Source organism: Lycorma delicatula, chromosome 3 (genome assembly GCF_047948215.1).
Source record: "Lycorma delicatula isolate Av1 chromosome 3, ASM4794821v1, whole genome shotgun sequence".
Lineage (NCBI taxonomy): Eukaryota > Metazoa > Arthropoda > Insecta > Hemiptera > Fulgoridae > Lycorma > Lycorma delicatula.
In genome coordinates, this window is record NC_134457.1 from 192,769,258 (window position 1) to 192,788,422 (window position 19,165).

At 35.4% G+C, this 19,165-nt stretch overlaps 2 protein-coding genes across 2 annotated transcripts in view; both read left to right on the forward strand.

Annotated features, from left to right (window-relative positions):
• Nucleotides 1-7,907: 7,907 nt before the first annotated feature.
• On the forward strand, nt 7,908-8,243 carry LOC142321269 (uncharacterized). Its single transcript, XM_075359267.1, has one exon. The coding sequence runs from the start codon at nt 7,908-7,910 to the stop codon at nt 8,241-8,243; it is 336 nt and encodes a 111-aa protein (XP_075215382.1).
• A 4,323-nt stretch (nt 8,244-12,566) lies between these two features.
• The window catches only part of LOC142321270 (lysosomal alpha-mannosidase-like), a 60,493-nt gene continuing 53,894 nt past the window's right edge, over nt 12,567-19,165 (forward strand). The window contains exon 1 of the mRNA XM_075359268.1: nt 12,567-12,770. Within this exon, the coding sequence (XP_075215383.1) occupies nt 12,567-12,770 (204 nt within the window). The remainder of the gene's footprint in view (nt 12,771-19,165) is intronic.

Consider the following 19,165-nt stretch of genomic DNA (forward strand, 5'->3'; position numbering starts at 1 on the left):
ATGTCTAAATCGGAGTGGCGACTATGTAGAGAAATAGCGTAACTATGTAAGTACTTGTTACAAATAAAAAAATTTTTATTTTCACTGTGGTTTTAATTTCGTGACCGATCGGGCCTTGAAAAAAAATAACCCTCGTATATATAAGTCGGCTACATAATTTCGATAGATTAAGTAGAGAAATAAAAGTAAAAAAATAACCCGCAATAGAACTCATAAAAGTAATAAATCTGCTGGCAATTAGAATGATTTTTTTTATTGATAACATTATGTATACAAGCAAGTTGAATGGCTGTACAGATTACATTAACTTTACAGCGTTCATTAAAGTTAATCTGTTAGTGTTTATATTTAATGTTTTGTTTCTACTTCGATTACAAAAGTGGATTATTATTACAATTTTAAAAATACGTTTTCCATTGTAAAATAGCTTATGTAATACAGTCTATTAATAATTTTTCATTATAAATTTGTTTTAAACATTCTTTAATATTGTTATCGATCATAAATTTTTTGTTCATGTTTACAATATAAATAATATACTGTGTAATAAAAACTATATTATATTGTTATTAAATCTAAATAAATTTCACGATCAAGAAGAAATTTTAAACAAAAATTTATGTATTAAAATATTATTTCTATTGAGGAATGCACTCTAATGAACGTTGTTGTTATTATTATTATTACAATAGTATTTTTATTTTAAAAGCCACAAAATTAAAATGTACAAATTTTTTTTCTTGCTTCATGTTCTCAAATAATATTAATAGTAAGTAATTTAATACTATATATGTAATAATTTAATAATATTATATGTAATAATTTAATACGTGCTAGTAAGAAAGTGTAGGTTTTGTAACGAATGCATTATCTTATGTTTTTATAATAATCCTAGTTATACGAAATATACTGAAGGATGAAGGAGTGACAGACGTTAACAAGTACGAAGCACGCAGCGATTTCAGCAAATTCCTTTTTTTCTGTTTATCTCAGTCAATTTTTATGAGGTGATCACTTCACGACCCTAATATCACTTTGTTAACTATAAAATTTAAATGTTATATTTGCATTATTCCCGGTTATCTTATTCACTTAACATTCCCGCAACTAGAACAATTTAGTTTAATTTTGAAAGGAATATTAAAGAAATATTCCTTTCAAGGGAATATTCAAACATTTCAGTAAAACTGTTGTCTATTGATACTATGTACGGCCTTTTTTAGAGTAATCACCACAAAGTGATTACGTTAAACTACTGCATATATGTTCATCTAATGTAAGATTCCCAATAAAATAGAAATAATCTGACAACTTTAGATCATCCACAAGTCTCAGTTTGTTTAAAATATCATGATTTGGTGGTTGTACATAAATGTTATCAGGTACATAAATGTTATCTAGATGCAACTTAAGTAATATAGACTGGCTTTGCAACGAAGAGATCAGCAATTATTTACCTCCTAAAAAGGTAACCCTTTTAAGCTTGTACCCCATGGAAGTATGCGTGAAAATTGGGGACTCTTGATGTAGACGAACTATTCTATTTTACCCTACAAAGTTTTTCCATTACAACAACTTTTTTCTGAATTTTGTTTTTCTTTTAAAGCATTCAACATCGATATTATAACTGATTATCCCAACACTTGCGATGAAATTTATTGGTTCTCGATTTTGAAAAATTTTAAATCTGAAAAAATATCGGTATGTTGTAGCGCCTTCGAAATGGAAACACAGGCCTAGCATTTTTCTACTATAAAGTCACCAGCTATTTAACGATAACAGTAATATCTTTTTCATTCAGTATGGATGCTTGGAGGAGAATTGAGAGGAAGGATCAACCATAATATCGGACTGTTGGAATGCATACATAACAAATGGAATTGAAGAAGCTGGATTTATATTTCAAAGTAAATCATAATTTCAATTTTTGTAGACTCTAAATACGAATGGTCACAACTAAACGATAGAATCGATGTGGAGGAAGAGGTTCAATAAAAGGTATAGCAATACCCTGCGACATCAGATGGAAAACTTCTTTTCCGAATTCAAGTGGCTTCATCAAATCGGATATAATGACCCTTTTACGAAGTACTATCATCTATATTTAAAAAGAAGTAACTATCTAAATATTTAACGTAAGTAGTGAAATTTATTTGTCGTGTATCACGTTTTTATTTATTTATAGAAACAGTAATGAGTGTGTATGAAAAAACCATTATTAAAGCCACAATTTTAACAAACTTAACCTTTACCTTAAGTCACTTCGTATTCACAAACTTTAACGACGTTAGGTTAGGTGTTATAGTTGCGAAATATGACGAAAAAAAATTGAATGTTACAAAATTGAATGCGACGCCGTTGAAACGAAAAAATTAACAGGCTCGTACTCCATTCATTATAAAGGTACTACATTAGTTTCTGAGAATTTCTTAGTTTTAATTTTTTTAGAATGAAAACTGACAGTTTCACTGTAAAATACATGTACATGTACCTTACATTAAAGTAAAAAAATAGGGTACATTTACTAATAATATCGAATCTGGTTACTAAATAACGAATTCGGTGTGGCGTCATTGTAATGAAAATGTATTAAATTATAAACTGTTCTATTAAATTTATAAAGATAACTATTTTGCTTGGCTGCAGGATAGTGAGGGGCTGGCAGGCACGTACGAACAAGAATTTCAATTTGCATCACAGACGAAATGCCAGAAGGCCGAGTTGAAATAGGAGTTCGCTCGTTATTACAAATGACCGGCATTTGTTTATTTCATGGCGATATAGACATCAGTAGACATAGACATCGTGTAACTAATAATATTTTCTTGTAATCATTTATAATTTTACAGCATATACTGTACATTTACTAGAATAGTTAAACAAAAAAAGTTTATTTTTTTATGATTATTGAGTAATAAAAAATATTTATTTTTTGTTACAGCTGTATTTTTTTTTGCATAAATTTAATTACATTTATTAAATCAAACAAACATTTTGTCTTGAGCTTTTGGTTGTTTAGCGATTACAAAATTCTTTAAAGTATATTTCAATAGTGATCACAACTTACTAAGTTCACATAAGATTGCAAAAAATAAAATGATACTAACTACATTTCTGTATGATTTTGGATAAACATTATACACAATATATTATTTAAAATATTATCATAATCATTTACTTACGAGATAAGTAAATAATGCTTCATATGCAGTAAGATGTAATGTTTTATTCGTATTTATAGCTGGTTTAATGGTAAAAAGGATGATTCGGCTTTGTTCTTAATCAGAAATAATATAAGTTAGGATTGCGGTTAGATATTTTAATATGGACTATTACATGTCTCCTGGTACATGTTGATGACTGGTGCTGTGATAAGATTGATCATTGTGCAAGGAGTAGAAGAGCTATTATACATGATTTTCAAAAACAACATTTTATAAGCATATGAACTCATTGTTATAATAATGAGACTGGCGTATTGTTTATAAATTAATTAAAAATTATTTTTATATTAGACACTCATATTGTCCCATACAGTAGACTTTTATTGATATTCAAAGTTAGAGACACATGGAGTATGCATCACTTAAAATAAACAATTTAATATGTTGCTATTTGTTATGAATTAAACACCAGTTGAATATTGACATTCAAAATCAGAATTATATTGAGTATGCATCACTTATAAATAAATAGTTTAATTTATTGTTATTTATTATGAATTAAATATCCTGTTGAATAATGGTTCTGTTAACTGAAAGCAAGCTCGAGTTTAAAACAGCTGAATGCTAATCTAAGTGATATCTATTGAGGCTTTTATGTTGCTGTTCATTTAGTTACATTTTGGAAAAGGATTTTCCATAGTGTCATGTAATTGTTAGTGTTTGTGTATTCTTGTTGGACAAATTCGATAATATTTTCACAAACAAGATCATCATCAAATTATGTTGATTTGATACTCAGTTTTAGATTACACATGCATGAAGTGAAGTCTCCAGAATCTCCTGTTAAGAGAGATCATTGAACTTTATTGAAAGAGGGATTGGAAGATTTTTTCTTTCTTAAGGAATTTCATTTTCTATAGACAGACAATAAGTTTCCAGGTATTTATAGTATTAATATAATTAAGGTGAAATACAAAAAAAAAAATTAGACCTTAGTACATTATAAAGTGTTTTTTAGCCAGCCACCATGGCACAAGTGATACCATCGTGGTCTTTCATTTGAAGGTCCCAGGTTTGAATCCCATTCATGCATGGTATTTTCACATGCTACAAAGTTGTCATTTCATTTCATCCTCTGAAGTAATACCTAATGGTGGTCCCGGAGGCTAAAAAAAAGTAAAAAAAATTTTTTTTTAGGAAATAGCACTTTAGTGAAATGTATATTTTTCTAATTTACTAGCTCTGTTAGGAATTTGTTAAAAATTCTTTGGGAGAAAAATTTAAGCAAATTGATTTTTGAGCATTTCAGAACTTTTTAAGTATTTCTAATAATATTCACATAAAAAAAAAAACATAATCACATTTTTTTTATTCCATCGTGTAACTAATAATATTTACTTGTAATCATTTATAATTTTACAGCATATACTGTACATTTACTAGAATAGTTAAACAAAAAAAATTTATTTTTTTTATGATTATTGAGTATTAAAAAATAATATCAAGTAATAATAATTTTTTTTTTCATTTGTTGTACAGACAAAAAAAATGACTGAAGTTACATTTTAATTATAATGTAACACAGATAAATTAGTAATTTCATCTTTCTTTATGGTAATGTATGTCATTAATTAAAATATTTTATAAACATTTTTACTTTTTAAAATTTCCAGAAAAAAATAAAGTTGCATATATGAAACAAGAAAGAATAACTGCTTAGTTGAACAAATATACTGAGTATTGGATTTTTTTATATAGATTTAAGTATCTATTATCATTTTATAATTCATCTACTTTATATATTAAAAGTTCATTATATATATTATAATCTGTTCAATTAAAGTAAACTTCTATAAAAAAAAGTTTTCATTCAGAAGGATTAGCCATTTTAATAAGGTAACTTAAATTGTTAATAATTTTTAGAGATTTAATTAATTGCACAGTTAGAACATTCGTTAAACTGACTACTAAGCAGACCCTAACTGTTGTGTATTAAATTAATTATTAGATTAATGAATGGTCAAACTACATAAATTGTTCCTTAAGAGCAAAGAAAAAGTTACTTATGAAGTAATAAAACATTAGTCAACAAAAAACTTTTTTGTGTATCTGATTATACATGGATATTTTAACTAATTTTAGGGTGCTGAATTCAAAACTGTTATCAGAATTTGTGTAATATGTCGTGCTTTTTAGATGCTTACAGTTTAGACTTATTTTACTGATAAATGCATAATCACTGTAAAATCAATATTTAAAAAAAAAAAAAAAATTGTTATTTATCTGTATTCATTTAAATTTTTTTAAATCAAATAAATTTTTATTTATTCAAGCACAGATAAATTGAAATATATTAATACAGTTTTAAAATAACAGTTTCTAAAAGCCTGAATCATTGGAAATATCTTTAAAATAATAGATTTTAAAGTGTAAATCATTGGAATTGGCTTACCTTTAATTTTTAAAATATGTTTTCAGACTTTTTCGCTTGTACAATGTTTGATCAGTTTCTTTAAGCAAAAACTAACAATAGTCATCCATCATTCCACGATCCCATCTTCCTTGGTACCGATGCTTCATGGTCAGAATATCCTGATGGAATTGCTTTCCTTGCTCATTGCTGACAGAGCCCAAATTTTCAGGAAGAAAGTGTAGGTAGGAGTGTATCAAATTAATTTTTAATGACATCCTACATCCTAAATGTTTGTGGTTTTCTAACAGCTTATTAACAAGAAAAAAAAACATAGTTTTCATCTTTTCTGTTGCCTAAACCAACAACGTCTTTGGAGGACTGCCATGCTTCTAGTTCACATTTGCTAAGTTTATTGTTATTAGTTGACTCCTTAAACAGTTTCTTGATTTGCAAACTGATAAATAAACCCTCATTCAGCTTACCACCACTCAGTTTAGGAAAACTTATTTTTAAATGATTAAATCCTGTTCCAGCTTTGTCTAGTGCCTTTACAAAATTTTTCATGAAATTAGTTTTATGTGAAGTGGTGGCAGTATGATTTTACCGCTCTCAATTAATGATAAATGCTTTACATTGTTTTCATTGGCCACAAAGTTCTGCAACAATAGCCAGTTATTTACTTGGTAATGAATTTATATCATGACTATCCCAAAGACAAAGAAAACAACAATATTTCATAAACCCACCTTGTAAACCAAGAAGTAACACAACTTTCAGATCACCATAAACTTGCCCCATATGCTCTTTGTATTTTATTGCTTCTCATCACTCTCATGTCTACTGCATGAACTAATAGAATGGCTGGCTGTTTGTTACCATTACGCAATAAAATTGCTTTATTCTAACTTTAGAAGAGTCAATAAAACGGCACCATTCTTCAGGAATGCACTGAATTCCAAGTTTTTTCATCAGGCCATTCACACCAGTACTAACGCACAGTAAATTTTTCATAGTCAAATAAGTTGAAAGAGTTTTATTTTGTGTTCCAAACATAATAACATTGTTTTTTCCACTAAAAGATTCCACTCATGCAATCTAGACCCCAGAAGTTCAGCTTGCTGCTTTGGTAACTTGAAAGTGTGAACTAAATCATTAAGTTAACGTTATTGTATTAAATAAGGAGATTTCTCATCAGATACAAGAAGAAAATCTTCAAAGTCCTCTATATTATCTGCTTCATTTTCAGATTTTTCTTCTAACAATGTCAAATTAGATGGTGGTACAGGTACAGGTAACTCCTATCCATGTGGTACTGGCTCTAGAGCTGAGGAAATATCTATATATTTTATTAACTTTCTATTTTTGAATGAAAATCCAAACATATTTGTCATACAAAAGCAGCAGTCAGTAAAGCAATCCTTAGGTTCATACTAGACCATCGGTACAGCAAATGGCATGGCTCGTTGTTTCCCCTTCAGCCATTCAGTTAGAGTTACTGACCACAATATACAAATAACATGAGGCACCCAGATTTTATCTTGATCTCCAAGGGCACAATCAAAATAAAATTTATAAGCTGTTTCTATTAATTCAGAAAATGTCTTTCTTTGAAATTTAGGCCTAAATTTACCATAGACATAACAAAAATTGTCTGGATAATATGAATATCAAAACATTTTTGTAGAGCCATGTTGTAGCAAATAAAAACAAAAAAAAAATAGCTTTTGTATTATAAAAAATTGATGAAAATATAGCAAAACACTAATAAATATGAAACACAACACACAGTATAAGCAAGTGAAGTAAATAGACTGAATAAGATTTTAAGCTTTGTAATAGGCAGCAACAGATGTGTGTATAATGTCATTTTATAGATATGTTTGTATGTGTCTACTTCACATGATACAGTGTATTTATATATATATTTTTTTCTTCATTAAGTTTGTATGCATATTGTTTAAAAGTAAAAATATACAAACTATTTTTAATTGTAACCAGTAGTTGATTAAAATGAGTTTATTATAAAACAATTTTACAAATTTATGATTTACATAAAACCTTTATGTGGTAACACAATTTCAATAGCACATTTGAAGTTAGCGCCCAAATTGCAGAGAGAAAAGTGTGTAACATGTTATACATATTTTGTGTTGACTAGTGTAATTATAACCAGGAAAATTGATATTTTTATTCACTGAAAAAAATACTAACTGTAATTTGCAGTTCTAATTACACCACACTAACTAAACTTAACATTATTTCACAATGTTATGAAATAATTATAAGGTACATATAGGCAAAGATGGTGGAATAATGAATGTGATCAAGCAATGAATGAATGTGCAAAGTTATGGAAATTATGGCTGGCAGATAGGACTATAGAAAAATGGACTAATTTTAGGAACCAGAGGAAGAATACCACCAAGATTATTAGAAGAGTCAAGAAAAATCAGTATAAAGAGATTCTGGAAGGTATTAACAGTGACTTCAAACAACATAACACTAGAGACTACTACAGGATATTCAAGGACCAGCTGAGGGGATATCAACCATCAGGACTCTGCTTCAGAGATGAAAATGGCAAACTTGCACTAGATAATAAACAGAACTGCCAGATATTGGCAAGATACTTTGAAAAATTATTAAACTGTGATGAACCAAAATAAAGACTGCAATTCCTAAAGGATGGCAAGAAGAAAAAGAAGATTCCAAACCACCATCACTGAAAGAAATAGTTACACTGATAAAGCAATTAAAGAACAACAAAGCACCAGGAGAAAATGGAATAATGTCCGAAATGATAAAGCATGGAGGGTAGATTATGGCTGAGAAAATTCAAAAAAAGTTGAAGAAATCTGGATAACAGAAACACTACTAGATGAATGGAAGACGCCGCTGATACACCCACTACACAAGAAAGATGATAGATCCAACACAAACAACTACAGAGGAATTTCCCTGCTTCCTGTAGCTTATGAAATATTTTCGAAGGCATTACTTTCTCGACTCGAAGAGAAAGTCGACAATGAAATAGGAGAATATCAAGGAGGGTTCAGAAGAGGAAGATTGTGCATGGAACAATTCTTCAATTTAAAAGATATAAGACTAAGAGCATTGAGAGGTATTAACACCGTAGTAACATTTGTAGATTTCAAGAAGGCATATGATTCGATAGACAGACAGTTAATGATGGAAACGCTCAAGAAATTCGGAGTAGACAGGAAGACACAAACATTAATAGGACAAACGTTGACAAATACTCAATCCAAAATAAAATTTATGGGAGAAATATCAGAGCCCTTTGAAGTTAAAACGGGATAGTGGCAGGGAGATGGGCTGTCGCCAATATTGTTTAATCTAATCCTCGAGAAAATAATAAGGGAATGGCGGAAGAAGAAAGAGGAAAACGGATTAAAAGAAACACGACTAGGAGCTGGTAAAACCAAATAAAAGTGGATTGTTTGGCCTTTACAGATGATATAGCAATAATTAAAAAAAATGTTGAAGAGGCTAGAGAATCGATAGTGTTACTAGAGGAAATAGCCATAAGGACAGGACTACAGATATCTTACGAGAAGACAGAATACATGGAATACCGACATCACAAGGAGAAAGAAATAAAAACAAAAGAAGGGAATATCAGGAGAGTTGATCGTTTCAAATATCAAAATTATTCAAGCTAATGGACTCGATCAGGCATCTAACACGGAAAGGACCAGGAAATTAGAAAGAGCATACGGGATAACAAAGAATATCTACAACAAAAAGGGTATATCATACGGATAAAAAAAAGGCACTACACTACCTTGCTCAAACCAGAGGCACTCTACGTATCAGAATGTTTGATACTCAGAAAAAAGAATGAACTGAAGGAAATGGAAATACGTGAAAGAAGAATCTTGAGGAAAATATTGGGACCAAGAAAACTACAGACTAAGAAGTAACGAAGAACTTTATAAAGGGAACAACGAACTGCTGACGTCGACGATGAGAAAACTAAGGGTGAAGTTCTACGGTCATATACTCAGGATGACGGATGATAGGTTAACGAAGCGCGTCTTTAGTTTTTTAACAAATATGAAAGCGACTACGGATTGGGTCGTCGAAGTTAAGAAGGATCTCAGCGAACTACAACTGAACGGAGGCGATGAGTGTAACAGAACTGAGTTTAGAGATAAAATTAATAAATACATTTTCCGGAAACTTACAGATAAGACAGAACTGGGAGGCAGTGGACTGATGAACAAAAACAAGTTAAACGAGACTAAATGAAATTGTACTGGGAAAACAAACGGAAGACATCTGTTGTACAAAATGTTCAACGCGGTCCAAAGAGACCATAACGAAAAAAAATATATATATACTCAAGTAGTTGTAATTCATTTCATGCCAATGAATTAATCATCTAAAAATATTCTGTATAAAAATCTTTTTGCAAAAAATTGTAATTATTACAAAAGTTTAAAAATAAAGTCAACAGTACACATCACTTTATGAAACCATTAAAAAAAATCAGGCATTAAAACAAGTTGATGATGTAAAAAATAGTGGATGAGAATTGATTAAATTCAGGTGAAATTTCCCGAATCTATTTTCTTAACAACAACAAATTGATACCCAATACATTTTCTTAATGATTTTGTAATGTTTGAAAAATACAAAGCCTGACGTTCGAAAGTTTCTGCGATTCAAACCCAGATTCTTCCAGGTAAAGGCTGATGTTTCAGATGAACTTTAAGAACTGAAGTTTGCTTTAATTTTTTTCAGAAATATTGAAAAGGATGGAATTCAACAGGTTAGAATCTCATTTGAAAAAAAAAAAAATAGTACTGGAACAATAACACAACTTTAGTAAAGGGAAATCTATAAAAAGTTTATTATTAACTTATGTAGAAAAAGTGGTAATGCAATGGATTCAGGAGAAAAGATTAAATCATCAATATCTTTAGATTTAAGTATAAAGCTTTTAAATGTATGAATTTTGAACTCCTAAAAATTTGGGGGGGGGATATTACAATAAGTCAAGCCAATAAATTATTTTACCATATAGTAAGAAACAGTTGTAGAAGTAAATCAAGTAGATAGGAAGGTTAGAAATTGTTAGCTGGAGTATCACAGAACCCAATAATAGGTTCAGCTTTATTTTGAATTTATACCAATAAGTTACCATTAATAATTAAAAAGAGCCAAGTAATACTTGTGCACAGATGGTACAACTCTGATACAGTGTAATGATAATGAAAACATTACAAATCAACATTTTATTTATTGTAATTGCCACAGTAAATTTATTTCAGTTAATAAAAGCAAATCAAATTTTACTTTTTTAAAGGTAAAATTTGATTTGCCTATACTAATGCCATGATTGATTATAATACTACAGAACAATCATCACTAATAAAGTTCTAAGATAAAATTATTCCTCATACTCTCCATTTGAATGATTTTCATCAAGCCTAGGTATTAGTCACTAGATGAGAACAGTTTATTACTGGTGATAATTGCTCATATACTGTTTTGAGAATTATAATCTAAACAGAATTTAGAAAGTTTTTAGGCTGGAAAAAAATTCATTAGGATATATGGAAGGCAGTATAAAGGTAGTATAAAATTTGTAGGAAATCTTGTAAAGATCTACAATTAATATTGGTTTCTTTATAATTTATTTATGAATTATAAAGATTATAATTTATAAATTATAAGCAGACAGATTTTAAAAGACACTTAAAAACTCATAATTATAATTATAATTACCTGTGAGGATAGAGGAATTTTTATGAAAAGGCTAAACAGTTTTTACTAGAAAATGTTTTAAACCCTTGAGGAATTACCTTTGCACCCAGATAATTAGTAAATTAGGTAAGGCTTAGGATTAAAGCAGTATGTTATTTAATTTAAATTTTTACTCATCCTTACGTAGTACCACCAGGTCAGTAGAGGATGGTAAGAAAAATTCCACCACATAACGATGACGTACGCTTCTGGGATATTTCTACACCAGAAGGAATGGAGTTTTATTTAAATCAAAAAATGTTCAAAAGATGTGCTGTCGTCCTTGTTGCACTGATGTTGTCACTGTGTTGGAGTTGTAGCGATTTGTCCTTTATAAACAATAAATTTAACACAATACTTTTCCTGAATACCTGGAAATTTGCTTCCAGTAGATGTTTCCAAAAGTATTCTGCAGTTCTTCCCTAAATGATGTTATTAATAGGAGTTTTAAAGTAATTGTTAAAAGTCGATAATTTGGGGTCAAGTTGAATGACCTGTTCTGTGTTCTCATTTAGTATGTTGTTTTTATTATATTTAATGTTTTAGATATCAGATTATTTAAGGATATTAAACTGAAAATTGCACAAACTAAATACACAATTTTTATATTGAGGTTATCTTTGTATGTAACTCCAGGTGATTTTCAAATTTAATTGTGCTGTTAGTGTGTATAGGTTGCATGCGTTCTTTGTGTCTGGGTGACTGTGCATCTCGTTTACTCAGTGTATTTAGTGATTATATTTCTATACTCCTATGTTGCTGAGTTTTATCAGTATGTCCTTTGTTGGTATATTGTGTAATTTAGTCTCCATTATCTACAAATCACTAAGGATTGTTAAAGGTACTGAAATGTAGTTCTGAAAAAATGTTCAGGAGGCATTTATTTTTATTAAATTTTTTTTATTTTCAAAAATAAGAACAAAAACTCTATTAGATTTGAAATTCATGAGTCAGTTATTATTATGATTATATAATAATACATTATATTGTTGTCACACTTCCATATATTTCAATAAATTCAGTTATTATTAAGTATCTCAATGAAATATTTACATGCATATAATAATAACAAGAAAAAACTGAATATTTTTATATATGTACTTATATACTTATTAAATTAAAGGAAAGTTGAACATACTTATTTATTTGCTATAACAGATTTATTTTTTAAATCAGAAATGAAAATTACCACATTCTATCATCTGCTACTCTTAATAATGAATCTGCTGGTGGAAGAGTCACCATTTATTCTAAAAGTGAATTGCAAAGAAGTTAACTGTAATGGTATTCTAATAGTAACTGAAAAAAGCAAATCATTTAATTTAGAAGAAGTGAATGAAAATCAAAGTAAATCTAAAGTGAAACGTGAAAAATCTGGTGTTTTTGATGAATATAACAATGAATTGATTTGTGGTTATGAGGTTAGTAAAGCAGAAGATTTTATTTATTTTATTAATGTAGTATTAAATTTAAAAAAAATTTTAATTGTTATCCAGTTGATGTATAATTATGTAGATCAACATTTCTTCACTTCAGAAGAAAGAGTGATTTTGCTGAACATATTTTATTTTTTTTTAAATACTTCATAAAAATATAAAAGAAATAGTCCTCAACATTTGATTTATGGTACTTTATGTTTTTATAATTATTTTATTTTTATTTGTTATGCGTGGATCGGTTAACTGGTTAAAAAATAGAGGTTAAAAGTACATACAACAGAGGATAAACGTTATATAATAAGGATCAATCTAAAACTGGAAATTAAAATACAGAAAATTTTCATGAAATACTATTTATGTGTGACAGCTATTTATAAAAAATAAAAAAATAAAATTACACTAACTAGTCAACAAGGCAAGGTGCATATTTGGAGAGTTTACAAACACTGTTGTACAGTTCCAGTGGTACATTTTTTTAAATTTTTTGTGAGGAGGGGGAATACTAGTTATGTATGCCCCATAAGGGGCAGTGTCAGACTCGCCACAGATTCTGCAAGGTGTTAATTAAAGTGTGTATGTGCTCCTGCGCCCTACCAACTAAACCTAAACCCTCCACCAACTCCCCCTCTCCAGGGCCAGACCAGCATTGAAGCATTACCATGGCCCTGGCTGGAGCCTTTGGACTCAGGGGATTCAGAGTCTCCATGCGTCATCACCGTTGCCAATCCATGCAAGTGTGAACCAGCAAACAGCTCAGCAGGGAGCTGTCCTTCACCCCTTTATCCTCCAGTTGTGCTCTTCTGCCTCTCTCAGAGGAATTTCCCCAGAAACTATCATTCCACTGGTGGCAGTGTAGAAATCCTACTGAATACCCAGCTCAGTCAGCCAGTATTCCAGTTCTCTCTTCTACTTCCTTTGCACTGAGAATATTTGTTACCATACTTGATACCAGTTCCCATTGTCTAGTATCTTTCAACATAAATTCTATCACATTTTCCTGTGTTAAGCTGGCTAGTTCAGGTGAGACCCTAAAAGCATTCCATCTGTCACATACAAAGAACACATTTTCCGGAGTATCTTCTGCTCCACAATATAAACAATCAGGTGAGGATCTTCTTTTGAACCTGTTTAGGTGTTGCCCCAAATCCCCCATGGCCTAAGAGGAACTGTGTGAGGAAGTATGACACCCCCACACCCCCTCTGACACAGGTTCAAGTCGTGGAATCAGACGCCTGGTGCACGCTCCTGTAGTTGAAGCTTCCCAGAACGCCTGCCATTCTTCCAGCATTATTTGGTTTGCCTCTTTTTTGGGAACCCCATTGTGAATTCTGCAAATCAAATTAATTCTGAGGCTGATTGGTGGCACACCGGCTATTACTCTGACCGCTGCCCTGGATACTGTTTGGTATGCCATAGCTGACGCTATCATCAGTCTACAATGGAATGACTGTAAAAGCCCAAGCGTCTCTTAATTTCTTGAACTGACCTTCAGGCCGGGGCTGCATATAACTGTACAGATGTTGCTACTGATAAAATAAGCTTCCTTATACCAGCTCTGGGTCCAGACTTTGTCGGTATCAGTTTCCTTAGAGCAATCATGGTCCTCTCAGCTTTTGCAACAGCCTTCCTGACATGGGTAGTAAATTTCCTGGATCTCTCTAAGTATACCCCTAAGTACTTAACTATCCTCCTTTATTATTTCTCCATCTACTTCAACGTCTCGATTCCCCCCCGAGGGGAGAAGATCCCACCTCGTAGCGTGTCCGGTCGCTACACCACCCCCTCCGTTCCTAGCCAGTTGTGGCTTCAACGGAGGATATCTTCTCGCCCTCAAACTGATTGCGCACCACAGGTTTCAGTTCAGGCCCCGCAGAGATGCCACCGATGTAGATGCCCCGCGGGACATCTGCATCGGTAAAGTTCACCCCGATACTAGTTTTAGATTTATGCCTTCAGAAAGAAGACAACGGACATCTGCAGCTACCACGTCGCCCTCAGGAACTAAGCTAGAAGCCTAACCGCGGAATGAAGACCCCGCGCCTAGCCCTAACCATTAATGAGCCAACTTACTGAATGTCTCAGATCCGAGTAACTACCACTTCAACAAAACTTCCCACTAAAGTTTTTTCACAGCGAAATTTGGTCCTAGCTCCCTTAAAGAACCCCACTTAGTAACTCAATGAGTTCAAAACTATCTGACTCCGCTTCGGTCCGTCCGGGAGAGGAGAGCAAACGCCTACTCCCACGCAGCTCCATCGCGGAGTCCCGCGTGACATTCACCATCTTTCGTAACCGCCGTCGAAACGCCACTGCCTACCACCGAAGCGGCACACAGCCACGTCCCGCCGACGGTGTCGTGTGCTAGCAAAACGCCCTTGTCGGAGCGCGACCGCACCCCCTGGGACAAGGATAACCATGCCCGTTGGCAGCGGCCGCAACTCCGCCGACAGCTTTATTCCAACAAAATAACACCAATTACATCTAACCGAGGCACGGTGCCTTAAGCGCCTACCTTCGGCCAGTCAACTGCCGAGGCGGTCTCTAGCCACCCAGGTTCCTATCACCTATTAAATCCCTTCGGCAGTCCTGCACAGGGCGAGGAAGCGAAGGAATCCAGCAACTATTGACCACTCTCTACGAGTCCTCCAGTTGACTCGTAGATCCAAAACAGAGTTTACTCTCTCGAGTTCCCTAGTAACTCTGGTACGCTCAGCTTCGTACCGGGGACATATGTGTAGGACATGGTCCACGGTGTCACCGACCCTACAGTCCGGACAGAAGCCGGAATCAACTAACCTAAGCCTAGCCAATTTATCCCTAAAGGCACCATGTCGGAAGAGAAACTGCGTCGTGTGCCGATTGGGGGATACCCAGCTAACCGCTCGCAACTCTCTAACATTGGGAAATATACCATGCATATAACGACCTGTTGAAGAATCGTTCCACCTATCTTGCTAAGAGTCAAAACCTTGGTCTTCGATCTCACGCATACGCCCTGAAGTAAGAAGGCAACATACCGCTTTTTTGCAACATACCGCTGTCTACGTTCTGTAGCCGAAATGTCCAAAAGTTTGATGCCTGCGATCACAGTTACTGCCTCTCGCGAGACAGTCCTGTAACCGCCGACAACCGCTAATAAAAGAAGACGCTGGGCTCTTAATAGAATGTCCCTATAACATTGGTACCGCATACGATGAGTCCAGACGGGCGCAGCGTACAACATAATGGCCTCGCAAACACCTTTTGTAAAGAATCCGCAAGGTACGGAAATTCAACCCCCAATCGGGATGGACTACTCTACGGACGCCGAAGAAAGCATCAACTGGCTTCTTCGCCACATACTGCAGGTGCTCCTTGAAGAGAAGCCTCTCATCAAGGATAACACCCAGATACTTCTGAAGAGTGACATACCTATCTGAACTCCATCACAACCCGCGGGTGGCGAGTTGCAGCTAGCCGGCCCTTCAAAAACATCATAGTGGTTTTCTCCGCACTGAAAACCATCTTATGCTGAAGACTCCACAACCATAAAACCCTACATGCCTGTGCCGCTCTAAGCTCAATCTCAGCACACGAACCACCCTCGACCAGCAGCAGCCCATCGTCGGCATAAGCCACAACGCGACAGCCACCTGGCAAACGCAGCCGCATGAGAGAGTCGAACTTGACGGTCCAGACGAGTGGAATTAATACATTGCCCTGTGGACATCCTTTAGACAGGGTCTTTCCTACTTGCGAACTGCCGTCACGAAGGACAAAGTTCTATCGCTGAAATAACTCGAGAGAGTGCAAATTTCATTCTGCGTGCAACCACGCTTCTGCAATTGAAACAAGGCAGAGGGCCACCACAAGTTATTAAATGACCCGGATATGTCCAAGAAGACACCGAGTACATATTTGCACTTACTGACGGAAGCCAGATCAAGGACTCTAAGAATCGTCATACTGGTCGTCCATCAGCATGTGATTTGAAGTCAACCTACTATTTATGCGGAGGTAAAGTACCTTTTCGAAAACCTTTCCAACTGGCAAGAGCGTCAGAGGACGGTAAGAAGAACTGACGGTGGGGTCCTTGTCGCCACCCTTGAATAACAGCTTCAAAATACCACGCTTCCAGCAAGCCGGGTAATACCCGGCGAATAAACACCTATTGAACACCCTAGTCAACGGGCCGAGAATCACAGGCAGGGTGCGAACAAGGAGCTCCACTGTAAGACCATCATATCCGGGGGCTTTGTTCCTAGCCAGGCTACAGATTACTTGACGGACTTCCGTCTCAGCAATCTCCGAAGACACAGAGTCTGTGTCAAAATCTACAACCGCCGCTCGAACTCTCCGATGATACGAGGTCTCACCAACCTCGGTATCATCGGGGAGCAGATCGTCCACCAGAAGAGATAGAACACGATCTTTCTCGACTACAACGCCGTCTTGGATTGAGAGAGCCGACAGAAGATTGTCCTTTTTCCGCTTGTGACCAAGTACTCGATAAACAACACCCCCAAGGGTCTTTATTCCCCTGCTCCTGAACAAAAGAGCACCAGGAATCCCGCTACGAAGTCCTAATACTATGAAAATACTCGTTCCTTTTCTGACAATACTCCGCAAACAGAAGCGTGCGCTGGTCAGATTCACGCGCACGCTGTGGGGCTCTCCTGAGTCGGCCCACGGCCTGCTTTATCGCAGTCAAGTCCCGAGTCCACCAACCAGCTACTCTCTCTCGACCCGTGCTCCGGGGGATTGAGAGTTCTGCGGCTTCAACCACCGCAGAAGAGAAATTCTCTGCAAGGTTATCTAGAGGGACCTCGTCCAGGGTACGAGTGAACACCCGCATCCTGGCCGCAAGAATGTTAGAAAACTTAGGCCAATCCGCCCGCCTGTGCAAGAAGCGCCCCTGCTGAACAGGATTTGCTTTCGCCAACATGGAACTTATTCCAGCCTGAAAAACCTGGCAGGTCATCCTTGACAACGTACGGGTGTTGCAGAAGTAAAACATCGAGGCTCCGCTTTTCAACGACGTTACGTAACTCTACTTGGACCGCATAGGCACCCTGGGCATTGAGTTGGTCGAACCTAACCATCGAGCGAATTGAAGTAGACCTCAACCGCTTTTAAATAACTACCACACTCCCTACTGTTGATGGAGTGCCTATGATTCTTACGTAACCGCTTGCAGTTAACGCAAGTCTCTTTCTTTTGCGGACAATCGTCACGCTTGTGGCCCTCTTTACCACAATGCGCGCAGACCGACGCATACTTACAAAACTTGGCCCTGTGGCCAAACCTACAACATTTGAAGCACCTCTGCACGTCAAGGTAATTCCTTGACGCGACAAGAGGCAAAATCAACGAAGACCCTACCCTCAGACAAAAACTTCTGGTGGAGACCTGCACCTAATTCGAATACTCCGTGATACCGAGAGGCATCACGTTTTCCAGTCTTGAAGACTAACCTGCACTGCTCTTTGAACGAGGCCTCGTCCAAATCAGTATTCTGCTCCCGAATGAGAGACAGAACTTCTTCAAAAGAGAGACTCCGCTCGATGTCATATATAATGACCATGGGCTTCCTCAACCGCTTGGGGTCCACCTTTACCTCAAGCTTTTGTAACGCTGGAGAGTCCTTGATGACTTGGACTGTCTCCTTATTGTCCGCAACAACAACTAACCCTTTACTGGTCTCCCTAATATCACGAATCCTAAGCCGATTCCTGTCACCACGAAGGGCTTCCCGGAAATCGCGCTTCAAGTCTTGACTCGTGGTCTTCGAGCCCTCTGCCTTGTTCACGAAAATAACCTCCGGCTTCTTTACTGCCTTGCTGGCTTCGCGTATGGTTTTCAGGACCTCAGCGTAGCGCCTGGGCTGCACTGGGGCCTGACAACCACCTTAGGAGCCTTGACCTCTAGGGGCTTGGAGGCTAAGGCCTCGAAACCCTTACTAACCGCCTTGAAAGCTTCCCTCAACTTACCAAGTCGAGGGAGAATTGTTTTCCTCGCCCCCGAACTGACACCACCGGGAAGCGCTAGAAAATCGACCAAGTAGTCTAGGTCCTCCTGGACTACTTTCAACAACAGAGCAGAACTGCCAGGTCTGCCCTTAGAATTTTTGAAAGCCTCAACTACAGGGAAGGACCGCACCTGGGTGGGTGCCCCTGTATCCATCGTTTCGCTTACCTCGTCCTCTGAGGAGCTAGTCGACGGTACCGGCGCTGGCTTCCTCTTCCGCCTGGACTTCTTTACTGCTTGGAACTCCGACATTGTCGAAGATTCCCTAATGTAAACTAACGAAATTAACTAATAAACTAACGAAATTCTCACTGTCTTCCTCCTACTAAACTGGTTTGGGCAAGCCCACGATGTGACAACTACCCGCAGCG